General features: G+C 44.1%; 1 protein-coding gene across 1 annotated transcript; it reads right to left on the reverse strand.

Moving 5' to 3' along the window:
• Window positions 1-626: 626 nt before the first annotated feature.
• plin6 (perilipin 6) lies at window positions 627-17,506 on the reverse strand. Its single transcript, XM_050047892.1, is given in 9 exon segments — window positions 627-1,067; window positions 1,193-1,459; window positions 9,098-9,282; window positions 10,584-10,821; window positions 11,149-11,231; window positions 11,699-11,897; window positions 13,580-13,619; window positions 17,363-17,448; window positions 17,450-17,506. Coding segments are annotated over 9 exon segments (1,596 nt in total).
• Between the last annotated feature and the right edge of the window lie 703 nt (window positions 17,507-18,209).

The raw sequence follows: 18,209 nt of genomic DNA on the forward strand, positions 1-18,209 counted from the left end.
CATCACAGTAAACTGAGCCGACGTGCTTTGTCTCAGTACGGTGGCCCAGAGGAGAGAAACAGCCTTTCATAATAACATGTTGAGCTTGAATAATCTTTGTCAAACAGCAATTTATTTCCAGAGCTTTCAGTCACGTCTCGTGGACCTCAGCAGATGTATGTGAGACTCAATGATGATGAAGGTCATGAGATGTGACTGAAAGCAGTGCATCTTGTCGCTAATTTGTTTTCAGAGGAGTTTTAAAGTAAATATTTTATGGAATGAACATTTTTTATAAACTGTACATTTAAAATATGCTAATAATAATAATGATAATAAAGTCGACTGAAATATAAATTTATATATAAATTCTTGATGAAAACTAAAAGTCAAACCGCAGCTGACGAGGCGTCGTTAAATCTTTCCTGTTTCTGTTACAATAAAATAAAACCTCCTGATTTATGAATCGACTCGTTTTTCAGAGATCTAAACTAACTTTCCAATCGCTCTGTTGCTGAACGTGTACGAACAAACCAGCATCAGCTGAGGCAGAAATGTGTCATCGTTGGGGTATGAGATGGGATTCTGTGATTGGTCGGGGGGTGGGACCGGCAGTGGTGATTGGATCAGAGATGTCAGCGTGGTGTTTAAGAGTCGTCTGTTTCCACGTCGTCGGTGCCATTGGTGCCGTTGGTGGCACTGGTGCTGTTCTCGGGGGTGTTGGGGCTCAAGTACTCGAACGCCTTCTGGCTCTGGGAGACGAACTGTTTGAGCGGAGCGAGAAGCATCTCTGTGGCGGATGGACGGCGGTGCGCAGTGACCTCGGAAGGGAGCTGCAGGCTGTCCAGCTCTATGGCTGGAAGGTCCTTCACGCTGGAGCGGCGGCGGGGGGCGTTGGTGGGGTCTGGGCTCTGGGGGCCGGAGGGGCTCCGGGCAGCACGGGAGTAGAGACTGCGGCGGCGGCGAGGACGTCCATCCATAGCTTTTAGGAAGAGGCTGTTAGCAGAGCTGCGACGAGCCGAAGACTCAGCTGAGAAGTCCTCCTGGTTCAGGAAGTCCTCCACCTCCTGAGCCGTCGGCTGCTGCAGCTGAAACATACGAGTTCAGATTATTTTATCGTCCACACACTGCGACTGGAAACAGGAAACTGGTCGCTCAGCTACACCAAGAAATGTGTGTGTCTCAGACGGTGAGTCCGTCCCGTGAGCCTCACCATGGTGTAGAGCGGTGTGGCGTTGATCACCAGCTGCAGGAGGAGCTTGGAGAGTTCCTGCAGGTCTCCGAGCAGCTGCTGGACCTGAACCGGCAGTTCTTTGATCTGACGCACGGGACGCAGCTCAGCTAACATGACGGCCTGATGTTTGACTCCACCCACTGTCAGCTCCCGCAGACCCTCTGCCCGGTACACCAGCGCCACCAGGAGGCGCTGCAGGTACTGCAGCAGCTCACCAACCAGATCCAGGACTCCACCCAGGCCCACCTGCAGGGAACAAAGGAGGTCAGCAGCTGACACAGCAACCAGCACCAGAGTGAGGCCCCGAGGCCCCCTGAAGACCCCTGAAGACCCCTGAGGTCCTCTGAAGCCCCACAACAAAACCTGATCCACTCAGAAAATCATGACATCACCACATGTGAAACACAAGAAACTGTCAGTTCCCAGATTATTGTTCATCTTGAATCTCATTGTTTTTATCTTAATAATTCGATCAGGACTCTTCTGACTCCAGATTTTCTCAACATCCTGTAAAAACATTTTTTCTCCCAAAAAACCAAACACAAGAACTTAATAACCTTCATCACATCAGCTCACTCATGAACCTGCTGCTAACACTGCTAATGCTAACACAACACTTCCTCCTGCTGCTATGTCACAATAAAACACTTCAAGTGGACCAACACATGAGCTCTTAGTGTGACGCAGCCACAGGAAACAAGGCATTGACTGAAGCCTGATGGGAACAAGAGGGGAACATGACCGATACATGATGGGAACAAGAGGGGGATACAACCGAAATATTATGGGAACATGACAGAGACATAGCAGGAACACGCCAGGGACAAGATGGTAACACAACGGGAACATGACAGATACATGATGGGAACAAAATGGGAACACGACAGAAACATGACGTAAACTTTCTGGAAACGTGATGGGAACACAATTAAAAAATGCCCTGCACTAAAACAAGAACATGATGGAGAAATGACAGAAACACGACGTGATGAAGCTGATAACTGAACAGCTCACTAAGAGAACCGTCACCTTCAGCTCTTCTTTCTGACCTCAGTCAGAGGTCAGAGGTCAGCTCTGTCTGTCTATCCAGCGTCCGTAGTAAACGTTCTGTTGTTCTGATGGACGTCTGATCCAAACAGGACTTGAAAGCTTCTCAGAGTCCAGCTGGCAGCTTCAACAGTTTCCCAGCACACCAGAGAACAAGAGGTCTGGACTGAGACCAGCTCAGAGCTGCGGACTGAGACACGTGAGGACGGCCGCCAGAGTCACGCCACGAGGACAGAGACAGCAACAACAACGACAGCGACAGCAGGGGGGCTGATTCAGGGACAGTCACAACGGGTCCTACTCTCAGGACCAATTGAGAAATAACTGAGCATCAGAGTCTGAACCTGTGACGAGCTCAGACACAAACACAACCAACAAATCAAACTCTGATGGTCGGCACGGCTCCTCACTTACAGAAAAACATCATGATTATTATTATTATAAATTATTATTATTATTATAAAATTATTTACAAAATTTAAGACATTCACAGCATAAACTGGTGCAAACAAACTGGTGCAAACAAACTGGTGCATAAAAATGAACCAGAATGCAGGAAATTAAACGTCTGAGCCTCAAAATATTCTGTTTCATATGTATGATGAATTTTCTTTAGATCAACTGAATGAATCAGCTTTCAGCACCAAGTAAAACCTTAAAAAGAGGAAATCCACACTTGAATTAAAAGCACAAACCTTTACGATACTTGTTGGTTTTAACTCATTAAAATTGGAAATGTTTTTATTGTCCAGGTCATTTGTACGTATGAACTGTATTTATTTTGTTTGTGATGGTTTTTATTGAAGGCGAACAATCCTTCCATTTTTCTTTTCTGTTGAATTAGCTACTTTTTAATTGCATGTACAATTAATTTTATTATGTCTCAGGTTATCTATGTGTCCTGGCATTATAAATAATCAAGAGATTTTAGTCATCTACATTTGCAAACACCAAGTGTTAACTTCCAGGCCTTAAAAGTGAAGCCAACGCTGAAGTGCCAAAAACTGCAGTTCCTCAAATGGCCACTTGAGGCTGGCTCCAAAAGCGAGTACATGTACAAGGGTCCCCATAGACCCAGGCCCCCAGGAAGGGCCCCTGGACTTTGAAGTCAATTTTTGTAGTAGCAAAACCATGACTGTATAAAGAGACCTGGATCCAGTGTTGAAGGTGGCCCCCGTTCATTCCTATCAAAGTTACTCAGTGAAGCCAAAAAGCTCTGTTTCTGCAGTATGAAATTACCTGGATCTTCCACACTGTGGGGCCCATAATAACACTCAGTCAGTAACACTCAGTCTACTTTCAAGGAGGACTGGTTTCTCTCAGAGTTAAACTGGGAGCACTGGGTTTAACCCCTGGTTCATTTTTCAGAATTATAAACAGGCTCAGGACATTTTGAGACAATCTGACGAGTCGTCTCGAGATTTAAACCACCAGAAGATAATTTAATAACGATGGTGATGACGATGATGATGATGATGATGATGAAGGTTCACAGACAGAAGAAACAACATTAATCAACCGAACAGAGAAACGTGATGAAACCAGTGAAACCAGTGAGGAGAGGAATCTGGTTCCTGCTGGCTGCGTTCAGTGAACAGAGACTCTGCAGGGTCTCATCAGGTATCTGGGTCAGACTGGGACAGAAGGTCATGACCTCTGAGCAACAGCCAGAACAACACGAGAAGACACTACCAGGATGGCTGCCAACACACACACACACACACACACACACACACACACAGACACACACACACACACACACACACACACACACAGTCTCATTATTGTGAAGCTCAGTCAGCAGCTCGCAGTTTTTAACTATGATGATAAATGCTATTATAAATAATGTTATCATAAGATGTGATCATGATTTAAACATGTTTGAGTCTGTCAAAGCTCCAGTAAGTCAGATTCAGGAGGGAATAATATAATCCGTCTGTTTTCTTTAGTGTCTAATCAGATGAAAATGAGACTCGTTGCATTTTTGTCATCTTAGAATGAGCTGTTTATATCTGCACAGGGAGCAGGTCCTCGTCTACAGAGGTCACCATGTTGCACCACCATGGTTCTGCAGTAGCCCAGAATGGACAAACCAAACACTGGCTCTAGATAGAGATATTTTCACATCAGCCATCGTAGTCAGAAGGCCCACGATGACGACAGCGTCGGAAAAATACAGAACAATTTACATCAAAACAGCAATAATGAAATGATTAAGCAAACACTGAGTATCACGCCGGCTTGAGTGCTTTTACTCCAGTACAGGATCTGAATATTTCTTCCACCACTGGTCGAAACAGATGAACATAAAACAAGTGAGTGTGTTACAGTAGTTCATGATGACAGAGGGTAAATAAACACAGCAGCACAGTGAGTGTGTTCAGACGCCTGGTGCAGCACGTACACAGAGTCAGATCTCTGCAGAGGAAACTGTTATCAGGGATGGAGCTCCTTATCTTCCTGTGTGCCTCTTTAACTGGGCGGAGAGGCCGCTCTGCTGATTTTATAAAGTTTATGTCTCCATCCAGTCTGGCTCCTCTCCAAATGAAACTGCAGCCTCTCCTGAAGAAGAGCAGTGCTGATGCCACTGTAGCCTGTCGGCCTGTTTCTAACTTCTTAAGTAAAGTTACTGACTTAGTGAAGCTGAACAGTTGCTTTGATAACTCTGAGTCAGGTGTTCGGCCCCGTTACTGAGGCTGCCCTCAGAGAGCTAATAACTGACATTCACCTGAACACAGACTCAGAGTCTCTGTTTCAGTGCTGATGGATTTAAGTGCTGTTTTAGAGAGAGAAGACCGTCCTGTTACGGAGACCAGAAACCTGGGTCGGACTGTCTCAGGTCACATCTTCATGACAGGAAGTTCTTTGTCTCGATTGGTAACTATATGTCAGAGCAGATGGCCGTGACATGTGGGGTCCCACAGGGTTCCATTTTGGGACCCCTCTTGTTTAATCTCCATATGCTTCCATTGGGCCAAATCATACAGAATAATAATGTAGCTTACCATAATTATGCAGATGACAAATGCACATATTGCTTTCACCAGGTTCACATGGCTGCTACTTTTCTCTGCAACGTTCTAAAACGGTTTTGTCTCGTCGTGAGTCTTTGGTCTGAGCTGGACTTAAGAGTCAAACACCAAACCTTGGTGTCATCTTGGACCAAATTTCCACAGCCACACCAAATCCGTAACATCATCTGCCTGCTACCATTTAAACACACTGCTAGGGTCAGAGGAATAATGTCAAAGCGAGACCTTGCAGTGCTCTGTTTGTAGGCCCTTCAAAATAAGATGATCTGCAACTTCGTATTATTCAGAATGCTGCCGCGTGGGTCCTGACAAAAACTTGGAAATATGACCACATTACTCCCGTTCTAAAATCCTTATGTCGGATGCAGACTACACAACATTTTTGTCCGTTCTGACAGTCTCTATGTCAGATCAGGTGATTGCAGAGTCATAAAATTGTGTCGTGACTTGGCCGACAGACATGACAGACTACAGGATGGTCCATGACCAATCATCCTTGGTCGTTTTTCACGACATGTGTGATGTCATCGGACTATTCTCGTCATATTATTGTTATTATTATTACTATTATTTTAGTCACTGTGTCTGTTCATGTTCCAGCTGAACTGTTACTATAGTAACGTAAATAGTGTCACCAGATGGGCAGAGCTACATTTGAAGTACCGCCATGACAGTCACTGAATCCTCTACAGGAAGTTCTTGCAAATGTTTCACAATAAAACCCTTATGAAAATGAAGGAATTATCTCAGCTGAAATGATGAGGGGCTTTTAATTTGAAATGGATACAGGAAGTGTTGAGTTTGAAATGACGGTGTGATGCATTAAATTTAACAGGATTAAAACTAAAAACAGAATAATAAATGAGGGCCTGTTTCTAATGTAGTGTGTTTGAGATGCAGCTGGTAGCCTCTGCAGCTGTGCTGAGTAAAGGCCCAGACACTATCTGTGAGTTTGATTCCTTTATATCCTCCATTATGAAGAAAGAACATTGTTTGCTAGCTTGATGCTAATGGCAGTACTCAGCGGGTTGATAAAGTGCCTCTGCTGTTTCCTTTTTACTCTGTGTGCTAACGTCCCTACAGGAAATATCTAAAAGGCTGGGCTGTTGTTGTCCTACAGTTTCCACGGCAGCAGATCGCTCTGTGTTCCTATTGGTCAAAGTGACGGCTGTGACAGGAGAAGTCGTGGAGGACAAAAATAAAATCAAACATGCTAGACTTTCTGTTGGAACGTCGTGAGGCGTCTCAGACGTGGCGTCGGTTGTCGTCTACTGTGACACACTACAGGAGATAAGACAATAGAGGATATCGTACAACAGTCGTTGTTCACGATCCGAGTGGACAGCGTACAACACTGCGTCGGGCTGATATCGGGCTGATATCATAAAGTGTGAACCCAACTGACTGACCGTCCCAAGATTTCAAACAAAACATCGTAAAGCAGCACAAACCTGTAACAACCTCCCAGATGATGTCAGACAGCCTCGACTCAAAGCTAAAAAACGTTCCTTCCTTACTCGGCCTCCTCTACCCTGTAATGACCGCTAACTTATTTATAAACTCCATTTTAAGTCATTATAAATAATCTTTTTATCTTTGCACCTCTTGTTCTGCATGTTTGCTATTTTTAATGGTGATTTTTTAAACTGTAAATCATTTAGTCATTAATTTAACCTTTTATATCTTCACTCTTTTATTGTAAATCTGTTTCCTTCTGTTTTATATTCTATCGCTCAGTAAAGCACAGCTGTATGAAATGTAGTGTATAAATAAAGCTGCCTTTCCTATCAGATACATCACTTTATATGAAAATAAAAACAGATCATGTAAATGTAAGGTTTGTGTCAGACAGCAGCGACAGATTGATTTTTTTCAGCTGCTGTTTGAGTTTAATATTTTTGTGTAATTCAGTGTTTTCATGCAGTTTTATGTCATTTCCTCAGAGTCCTGTTATAAAAACAAACTCTTATTTATTTCTGAGCTTCAGTGTGAAATCAGTCGGACCGCATCCGATCACAGTGAATGAGATCTGTGTTTTCAGGGCGGAAAGACGCTCATGTGTCTGGTCACGTAGCCGCTGCCACCGCCACACACACACTTGTTTGTTTTCAGATTTCTATCATGGTGATTTAAAGGACAGAAAGATTCAGTTTAAACAGCTGCGTCACAGCGACGCTGATAATCATCTCAGTTTGCTGAAGCTGCACTGAGCTGCTGAGAGGAGACACATGTCTGAGGCCAGACGTGACGAGGGAAATATTCAGAGGGGAAATTAAATGTTGATCTGCTGCTTTAATAAACATCTGATTTAGAGGTTTGTCAAAAAATATGGAGTCTGACCTCCTCAAATTAACTTTAAAATCAGAGACATCTTTAAATCACTGTCCTTGATCTAAAACTTCCATTTGAGCTACAAGTTTACTCAGAAAATGTTTCTGTTGTATTTCTTTGTTTAAATCTTTTCTGGGTCACATTTCAATCTTGATTTAATGTGTCAGCTTTGTATGAACACTTTATTAAGATAATGAACATATAAACACTCTGCTGATGGACCAGTTCCCAAACTGGTTTTCCCAAAATAAACAAGCAGCTGATCATTATCACCTCTGATGAGGAGGTTATCTGCAAAGCAGCTGCCTGAAACATCAGGATGGAGTGAATCTAATGAATGAGTGAACTCAGAGACTTTGAGTTTTTAATTCTGTCTGTTCATGTTCCCTCGTGTTGTCTCAAACCATCCATCATCTGCTTATCCAAAGCCAGGGCTCAGGGGCAGCAAAGTACTCCAGACGTGCTTCTCCCCAGCGATGCTCTCCAGCTCCTCCTGAGGGACCCGAGGCATTCCCAGACCAGATGAGATATGTAATATCACAGCATGTTCTGCTCCAGCGCCGCTCACCAGCCGAACGTGCCGGTACACCTCCCTAACCCTGACAGGAGGCCCCCCAAACCACCTCAACCATACACACACCATACAACTACAAATATGTCTGAACGTGTTTGAAACTCTGTATTTTACTGTCACCTCATCACAGGCTGATGTGAACGTTCACATATCACATAACAGTCTCAGTTCTCTGTCCGACTCTGTGACTCCACACTGCAGGAACCTCGCTGTCATTTCTAAACAAACTGTCAGTTTGGATAAATATGTCAATTCAATTCAATCCACCTTCCACCATCTCAGACACATCTCCAGGATCAGATCATTCCTTTAACACACACACGGAAACTGATTCATGCATTCATAACCAGTCGAATAGATTATTGTAGTTCCTCTGGCACCAGTGAGAAATCCCTCTCCTGCCTCCAGCTCATCCACAACTCTGTTGCTAGAGTCTTGACTCAGACTAGAAAACATGACACATCATGGCGATCCTTCCCTACACTGGTGACCTGCTGCTTTTAGAAATGACTGTAAGATTTTATTGATGACTTGTGAAGCCCTGAGAGGCCTCGCTCCAAGTTTTATAACATATCTTTTATTGCCCTGTGTTCCCTCTCACAGCCTGAGATCCTCAAATGAATCTGTTCTTGTTGTTTCGACGTCTGGATTAAAGCACAGATTTGACAGCTCCTGCAGTCACAGCTCCTCGACTATGGAGTGACGTGTCTGAGGAGATCAGAGCTGCAGACTCAGCCTCATCTTTAAAATCTAAAAATTTAAAATCACCTTTTTTATTATCGTGTTTTACTCTGTTATCTTTTTTTTTATCTGCTTTGTCTTTTATTCAGTTTTGTAAGGCGCTTTGTGACTGTGTTTAAAATGTGCTGTATAAATAAAGTTCATGAACATTATTCATACCTTGTCTGCAGCGTCTCCCATGGCCCTGACGGCTCTCTGCAGCTGCTCTCTGACCTTCATCATGCGGTGATAAAGCTGCAGGCTGAGGTTCAGCAGGAGGCTGCGCACCCTCGTCCACAGGCTGGGCTCGTCTGCGTCCTCATCTTCGTCCTCGTACTCCTGCACCCTCATCTCCCACTCCCGACCTGACAGACAAACAGCAGGGACATTTCACCCGTCTGAAGCGTTTCTCAGATTCTTTGTGAAATAAAACACAGAGAAGATTCTGGAGCTGAAGAGCAGCGCTTCAGTAACATAACGTGTTACCAACAGGACTTCATGTGACATCATCACATCTACAGTGTCACCTAATGTGTAACCACCCAAAATAAACTCTTTATTGTTTTCATTTTTCATTCATCCACACTGATCTACATCACTTCACTTCCACCAGTGCGTCACCAGAAAAAATACCTCTTCGGTTGTTGTCTTGTATCACACACTACATTACAGAAGGGAGCCGCCAGTGATCGACACATCTGGGTGATGCTGCACTGAGCGTGTTTACATTCATATACCTGTAATACCTCCAGCTCTGCTTTGCGTCTTATGGCTGTTCACACTTTGTCACTTTTTACACCATGTTACCAACTTTCCAGTTTCAATCTGTAACTTTTTTCCCCTCAAATTATGAGTTTAATCTCGTAATATTTCAATTTTATTCTCACAGATTTACGACTTCGTTCTCGAAATCTAAGATTTTTTTCTTTAACATGGCCCCAATCCGCCTTCATAAATGAGTGATGCGCATAAAGGGTTAAATGATCACTTCTGATGTCAGTCTGAGACTCTGACTGATGATCCAGTTGTCTCTGTCCACGAGCTCACACCCAGAAACTAACTGTGAATCAGGTTTACTGCTGCTGAGCAGACTGGAGGACAGACTGGAGGACAGACTGATGGAGGACAGAGTGGAGGACAGACTGATGGAGGACAGACTGATGAAAGAGAGAGTGGAGGACAGACTGATGAACGACAGAGTGGAGGACAGACTGGAGTACAGACTGATGGAGGACAGACTGATGGAGGACAGATTGGAAGACAGACTGATGGACAGATTGGAGGACAGACTGGGGGACAGACTGGTGGAGGACAGACTGGAGGACAGACTGGTGGAGGACAGACTGGGGGACAGACTGATGGAGGACAGACTGATGGAGGACAGATTGGAAGACAGACTGATGGACAGATTGGAGGACAGACTGGGGGACAGACTGATGGACAGACTGGAGGACAGACTGGTGGAGGACAGACTGGGGGACAGACTGATGGAGGACAGACTGGGGGACAGACTGATGGACAGACTGGAGGACAGACTGGTGGAGGACAGACTGGGGGACAGACTGATGGACAGACTGGAGGACATCATGAAAGACCTCTCTGAGCTCAGTCAGACGGCTGAAACCAAATCCTCACCCACAGTTACCCAGAATGCCCCAGTACTCACGCAGCGTGGGGGGGAGGGGCAGGTAGTAGGCGGTGGCGTCCTCCAGACGACTCAGGACGTCGTCCAGTCCCGACGTGGCGGCTCGGCCCACCTGAGTGTCCTGCAGCTGCCGCATGGCCGCCAGAGTGGCGTCGGACAGACGCTCCAGCTGATCCAGAGCTCCGTCCATCCCGTCCACCATCCACAGCTGCACGTCGTCCAGCGTCAGGAAGAGGGCGTCCTTCAGGTGTCCCATCACCTGAGGACCAGAGGACAACACCTGGTCAACGGGGACGCTCTGCACACCTGCTCACTCTGACCCCGAAGCAACATGTATATTCACTCTGATCATTATTGATTAGTCCGTCAATCAATTATTTAGTTTATAGGTTATTATAACAGAGGGACAAATGTCTCGTCTGTGGACGACAAACAGACTCACAGATAGAAAAGAGGGGAATTATTGATGATTAAATTATTGGTTATTCAATTATTTGTCATTAATTTCCTTTTGATCAATAACTGGCTCCAGGTCTGATCTGTGATATTAGAGATGATGATGATGATGATGATGATGAGAACAAACCTCGTCCGTTGATTGGTTCAGGATGGGGAAGTTTTTCTCCAGACGGTCGAGACCAACCAGAGCCATACTGTTGGCAACTTCAACTGCAGAGACAGAGACAGACACAGAGACAGAGACAGAGACAGAGACAGACACAGAGACAGACGGAGACAGAGACAGAGACAGAGACAGACGGAGACAGAGACAGAGGGAGACAGACACAGAGACAGACGGAGACAGAGACAGAGACAGACGGAGACAGAGACAGAGGGAGACAGAGACAGAGACAGACGGAGACAGACACAGATACAGACACAGAGACAGACGGAGACAGACACAGACACAGAGACAGACAGACAGAGACAGACAGAGACAGAAGTACTCACAGTATCAGTATCAGCAGTAGTATTTATAGTATTAAACACAGTATTATCAGCAGCAGTATTCACTTCCACAGACTTCAGGCTGCAGCAGTATTAATAGTATTTATCTACATATACTCTGCAGGAGTCAGTCAGTAATACTCAGCAGTATCAGCAGTAGTATCAGTAGTATTTGCAGTATCACGTACTCTGTGGCTCCAGACTCTGCAGGAGGGGCGTGGCTTGTGTCATGGCGACTTGGGAGACACTGCGGATTCCAACCTCAGCAACTCCTCCCATCAGACGCAGAAGAGGGTAACGACCTTTGACCTCTGAGTACGCAAAGGTCATCGACTGCAGCGCCGAGCGAACCAGAGGAAGGCTGGAGACCCTGAGCACGGCGCTCCTCTGAAACACAGTAACGTTACTGCATCTGGTCTGAAACACGGTAACATTACTGCATCCGGTCTGAAAACACAGTAACGTTACTGCATCTGGTCTGAAACACGGTAACATTACTGCATCCGGTCTGAAACACGGTAACGTTACCGCATCCGGTCTGAAACACGGTAACGTCACCGCAATACTACACTGCTCAAAAATATGAAGGGAACACTTAAGTACATTGATGAATGAATGATTGAACTGTAAAATATTTACTGATGTACATTGTATAATTTGTTGAGAACCAAATGACTGAGAACCAAAATTATCAATCATCTCAGACCTGGATCAAGGCATCAGTGAGCTCCTGGACAGTCTGTGGTGGTACTTGGCAGCGTCACATGCATCGATACATAACGTCCCATAGCTGCTCTGTTGGATTTACTGTAGGTCAGAGGCACTAGAGGGCCAGTCAATGGCATCAATGCCTTCATCATCCAGGAACTGCCTACACACTCTGGACACATGAGGCCGGGCATTGTCCTGCACCAGGAGGAACCCAGGGCCCTCTGCACCAGGAGGAACCCAGGACCCTCTGCACCAGGAGGAACCCAGGGCCCGCTGCACCAGGAGGAACCCAGGGCCCTCTGCACCAGGAGGAACCCAGGGCCCTCTGCACCAGGAGGAACCCAGGGCCCTCTGCACCAGGAGGAACCCAGGGCCCTCTGCACCAGGAGGAACCCAGGGCCCTCTGCACCAGGAGGAACCCAGGGCCCTCTGCACCAGGAGGAACCCAGGGCCCTCTGCACCAGGAGGAACCCAGGGCCCTCTGCACCAGGAGGAACCCAGGGCCCTCTGCACCAGGAGGAACCCAGGGCCCTCTGCACCAGGAGGAACCCAGGGCCCTCTGCACCAGGAGGAACCCAGGGCCCTCTGCACCAGGAGGAACCCAGGGCCCTCTGCACCAGGAGGAACCCAGGGCCCTCTGCACCAGGAGGAACCCNTACGGCCTCATGCTACCAGTAGTGCCAAGGACACTAGCAGAAGACCAAACTAGAGAAGAATCAGTCAGGAAGGATAAGGAGAGAGCAACTGTCTGTGGACACCACATGTAAAACCATTCCGGGGCGGCTGTGGCTCAGAGGTAGAGCGGGTCATCCACCAATCGAAAGATCAGCAGTTCGATCCTGGGCTCCTTCAGGCTGCATGTTGAAGTATCCTTGAGCAAGATACTGAACCCCAAATTGCTCCTGATGACTGTTCCATTGGTGTGTGAGTGTGTTAAAACTGAGTAGCAGGTGGCACCTTGTATGGTAGCCTCGGCCACCAGTGTATGAATGTGTGTGTGAATGGGTGAACGTGGTGTAGTGTAAAAAGCGCTTTGAGTGGTCACTAGATGACTAGAAAGGCACTATACAAATGCAGGTCCATTTACCATTCCCTTTTTGGGGGTTGTCTTGCTTTTGCCTCTCCATTGCACCTGTTGTCACTTTGATTTGCACCAAAGCAGCTGAAACTGATTCACAATCACTTGATTGATCCCTGAAGTTTAACTGACTTCCTGTTACACTGTGACCATTAAGGGTTCCCTTCAGCCTTTGAGCTGTGTATGAGAAGATGACAAAGGAGGAGAAGAACAAAAAGAAGCAGGAGAACAAAAAGGAGAGGGACATTAAGAAAAAGGAAGGAGTAGAAGAAGAAGTTACCTCCTGATGTTGACGCTGAGACATTTCTCCTTCACCGAGTCTGAGAGGAACAAACAGAGGAGAGATGAGCATGAGGCAGTCAGCTGCTGAACCTCCACAAAGATCTCGACTGTTCATCAAACCAGCGTGAAAAATCATCGTCTCCCATTTTACCATCGATACAGGACTCTGATTATGTTCCCCAAACATCACTGTGACAACCAACTGCTGTCATCGATTCACACCATCACAAACATCTGCATTGTATCATATCAACCTCTGTTTGTTTACACTGTGAGAGTTACGATCCAATCAGTGATCAGTTCCCAACCTGGAGGTCACGAGACGATTAACAGGATATTTTTCTACTTTTACTTTGACCTGATAAGTTTAATATCCAGCCACAAACATGTGAGCAAGGTGACTGAGCTTCATTTTAAGGTTCAGATTAACAAACTTTATGATTTCTGAACTCTTAAAAACAAAAGTCGCCTGGTGAGACAGAAACATGTCGGTTCCTCAGGTTCTCTTTCAGCCCCTGTGGTTCTTTACATCAGTGGTTCCCAACCTTGGTCCTAAAGGGACCCCGTTTCTATCACTGAGTAAACTGACGACCTTGACTGACATATTTGTGGATATTTCATATTAAATGTACAGAAGAACTGATAAACTGGACAAATAATCAGATGCGTGCCCAGACAGACTCCAGATGGCGCTACAGGTGACTTCTGTTTCTATTAATAATTTCATATTTCAGTTTTTAAATTTGGTCCATAGCATCAATTCTCAGTAAGTAGTGTGTGTTTTTCCCGACAACTGAGTCGAGTCGCTGCCTCTTTAACGTTCCTTCAGACAACCACACACAAATCGAGCGCCCTGCAGAGCAGCATCATGTCTCCCTCACCTGACGTCATGACCTGAGTGTTTGCCCTAAAGCCTCAGAATTGTTTGTCACTATTGTGAAAATAATCCACCATTAAAACATCTCAGTACAGACAGACTCATTTAGGCAACAACCCACCACTGAGCTTAACAACAAGTTAAATAGTCCGGTGTAAACTCTGTGTCAGATTCAGATTCAGCTGCCCAGTGTGAGCAGAGACAGACACCTAATTGCTTTCCCATGTCTGTGTGTCTTTATAAACCAAAACTCTACTTGAAATAAAGTTTATGTCTCACACATCACGTCTCTGATAATTAATTTAAACTAAAGTGACATGCAGTTTGGAGCTGCGCTGAGTGAAGGGTACAGAGGAGGGATTTTAGAGAACCACAATAATATCGGCACATTATCAGAATCAGCCAACATGATTTTTCTTATTTAGCACAATGAATGAATATCACAGACACTGAACAGTGTTTCATGTCTCCGTCTGCTGGTGGGCCGTCATGATGGAGTGTGTATAACATGTATAACATGATGTTAATGTCACCACAGAAGAGACTTGATGATCACTAACATTAGGTGGAGGAAAATGTGGACATATTGATATCAGTTATTGGTCAGATAAGTTGTTATATATCAGCTTATCTGCAAAAATCCACGATGGTGCATCCCTACTTGTGAAGCATTAGCGACCCCTAGTGGAGGTCGGGACCCTCAGGTTGGGAACCAGTAGAAAACGTTTAAAGCTCCTGTCTGTTTCTTTAGAGACTGTTACCTGGCTCTTCAGCTGAGTTTAGAACAGAGTATTTCCAGAGGACATCCCATCAAAGCAGCTGCTCTCTGCCTCCTGCCTCCACGTGACACAGCCCAGATTTGAAAAGGTAACAAACTGTGTTTCTCAGCAAACATTTAGTCCATCCTGAGTTTTTTAGGCTAACATTACATAAGAAATGATGAATACACATTTATATTTGAAGTAAAAGTGTCATTTAGAATCATACTGACTCGTCCTGGTGTTTTCTGGGATCATTCAGAAGCCCAGTGTTTAAAACAATGTAAAAACAATATATTGACGAATTCACACGGTTCCACTGTCCTGGAAAATCCTGGGAAAGTCCTATGTTTTGTGACCCATCCACCAGCAAACCTCCGAACTGGACCACTTGTGACCACTTCCTTCCTGTACCATCAGCACATTGGTCACATGATCACAGCCTTCCAAAATATGTGGTTATACACAAATTACTGGCTCATAATGACGTGGGATCGAAACACATTTTGGAGCGTTTGGTTCTGCTCAGCAGCGCTTTTGTTCAAAGTGTTAAATATGTCAATTACAGAATATTTATAAAAAGTATAAATTATAATCAGATGCACCAGGAAGTGACGTCAGCTGTTTCTAAGAGGCCTGAAACCTACTCAGAAATAACAAGACGAGAAAGTTGCAGGGATGCAAGATATTGGATTTTTTTTGCTGATATTCAATATGCTGATATATAACAACTTATATGACCAATAACTGATATCAATATATCCACTTTTCCTCCACCTAACCTTAGTGATCATCAAGTCTCTTCTGTAGTGAATTAACATCATATTATACATACATGCTCTCATCATGACGGCCCACCAGCAGATGGAGACATGAAACACTGTTCAGTGTCTGTGATATTCAGTCATTGTGCTAAATAAGAAAAAGCATGTTGGCTGATTCTGATTGTTCATTTCAAAGCCGATAAAAGATTAAATCTAACCTTGTGCAGCATAAATGTTTTTCCTGCATTCACATTGTGTAAATCGTCTTGTGACCTCTGTGGGGTCGCAGCCCTCATGTTGGGCTCCAGAGTTCTCCTTGCTGTTTGTCAGTTTGATTTTACTGTAACTCAGATTTCAAATTCAAATGATTCAAATCTACACTGTAAAAAACATTTGAAGACAAACAGACTCCAGATGAAAATGAATTCTGAGTCCGACGGTTCAGTTTGGTCTCATGCTGCTTTTTAAACGATCAAACAGGAAATATTTAAAATATCAGGGTCGAAATCTGAGAGAAGAGCTATCAGAAATTACACTAAAATCAGAGAGATGTTTAAAACCAGAAACTTTTTATTTTATTACTGAGACTAAAAAAAAACAGATTTCATCACATTTTAAGGAACAAAATCATCAAACATCAACATGATATTGATCTGTGTGAGTTAATCAGCAAATTTGTTCAATTACACAACTAATAAACTGCAACAGCGACAGAAACTTCCAGAGTGAGATGAGTGAAGCCACACCCTGACAGGACAACACCTCGCAGTCTCACCGCTGATGACAAGCACAAACAAAAACTAAAAAACACGTCAAAATCTGAAAAAATCAGCTCATAAAACACTAAAATCTTAGAATACGTGACGGCAGAAAGTATTATCAATTATCAATCAATCAATCAATTTTATTTATAAAGCCCAATATCACAAATCACAATTTGCCTCACAGGGCTTTACAGCATACATTAGTTATTTTACAGATAGTTATGAATGTTTTTGAACAAATCTTCTCAGTTTTATGAAACAATATTTTGACATTTCAAACTGTCTTTTGTCCTTTGAGGCTGATTTTAGATTATTTTCAGATTTTTTTTTCTCCTGTGAAAGACATTTATTTTCTTGTTATAGTTATAAATTATGACCAGTCAGAACGATTCCTGAGGAAACTGATTGATTATCGGGTCTATAAATAATACTGAAAAACACAATTTCCCAGACACCTCGTTCAGTCCAAAACTCAGAGTTTATAATGAAATCAAATGTGAGAAATGTTCTGAATGAAATTTTCTGTTAAAATAAACTGAACTTGAGAAATTAATGAAACATCAAAGTTTCTCTGATCGACTGATGAAGCCAGAGATTGTTTAGAAAATCAGGTCTTACCCCATCAGACAGGCTGAGTGATGATGATGATGATGATGATGATGATGACAAAGAGTCTCTGCCTGTGTGACCTGCTCGTACAGAGTCCAGACACTTTTTGTGGTTGAAATCAGCGATCTGATTGGATGGAGCGCGCTGTGACATCACCACTGAGAAAGTGAATCAGACGTCTGCTGTTTGATTCTGTGAGCGACCAATCAATTAACAGACACTCAATGAATTCAAGCATTCGTGCGCACACACACACACACACACACACACACACACACACACAGAGCTGTGCCCAGTGTCATTTTTTAATATTCAAAGCTTCTGTTGAGGCTTTCGAGTTATTCTTTGAATATAATCACACGATTTTAAAAGCAGGCTTGGATGTGACAACCATCAGGAAACAAACTGAGCAAAATAACTGTTTTATATGGATGCACGATAATATCTGCACGTCATCAGTATCGGCTGATATTGGCTTTAAAATGAAATATCAGAATCAGCCAACATGCCGTTTCTGCCGATATGACAAAAGAGAGACGACTGGTTGTTCTGTAAAATCAAACATGGATCAAAACTTTGTGTCGGGGGCTCATGGACAACAGGAAACAACAAGATACACAGGAAGGCGATCCAGACCCTCCGTAAATACAGAAAACATGGAAGGAAGTATTAAAAGCCTTTATTGTAGAGGCTAAATCAGGGGTCAGAAACCTTTACTATCACAAGAGCCATTTTTGACCCAAAAGTAAAAAAAAAAATCTGTCTGGAGCCACAGAACATATTTGAGCCTTAAAATAAAGGTAACACAGCCTGTTGCGTCCGAATGAGAATTCATTGATATGTTTGACCACAAGGT

Source organism: Epinephelus moara, chromosome 6 (assembly GCF_006386435.1).
Source record: "Epinephelus moara isolate mb chromosome 6, YSFRI_EMoa_1.0, whole genome shotgun sequence".
In the NCBI taxonomy this organism is placed as follows: domain Eukaryota; kingdom Metazoa; phylum Chordata; class Actinopteri; order Perciformes; family Serranidae; genus Epinephelus; species Epinephelus moara.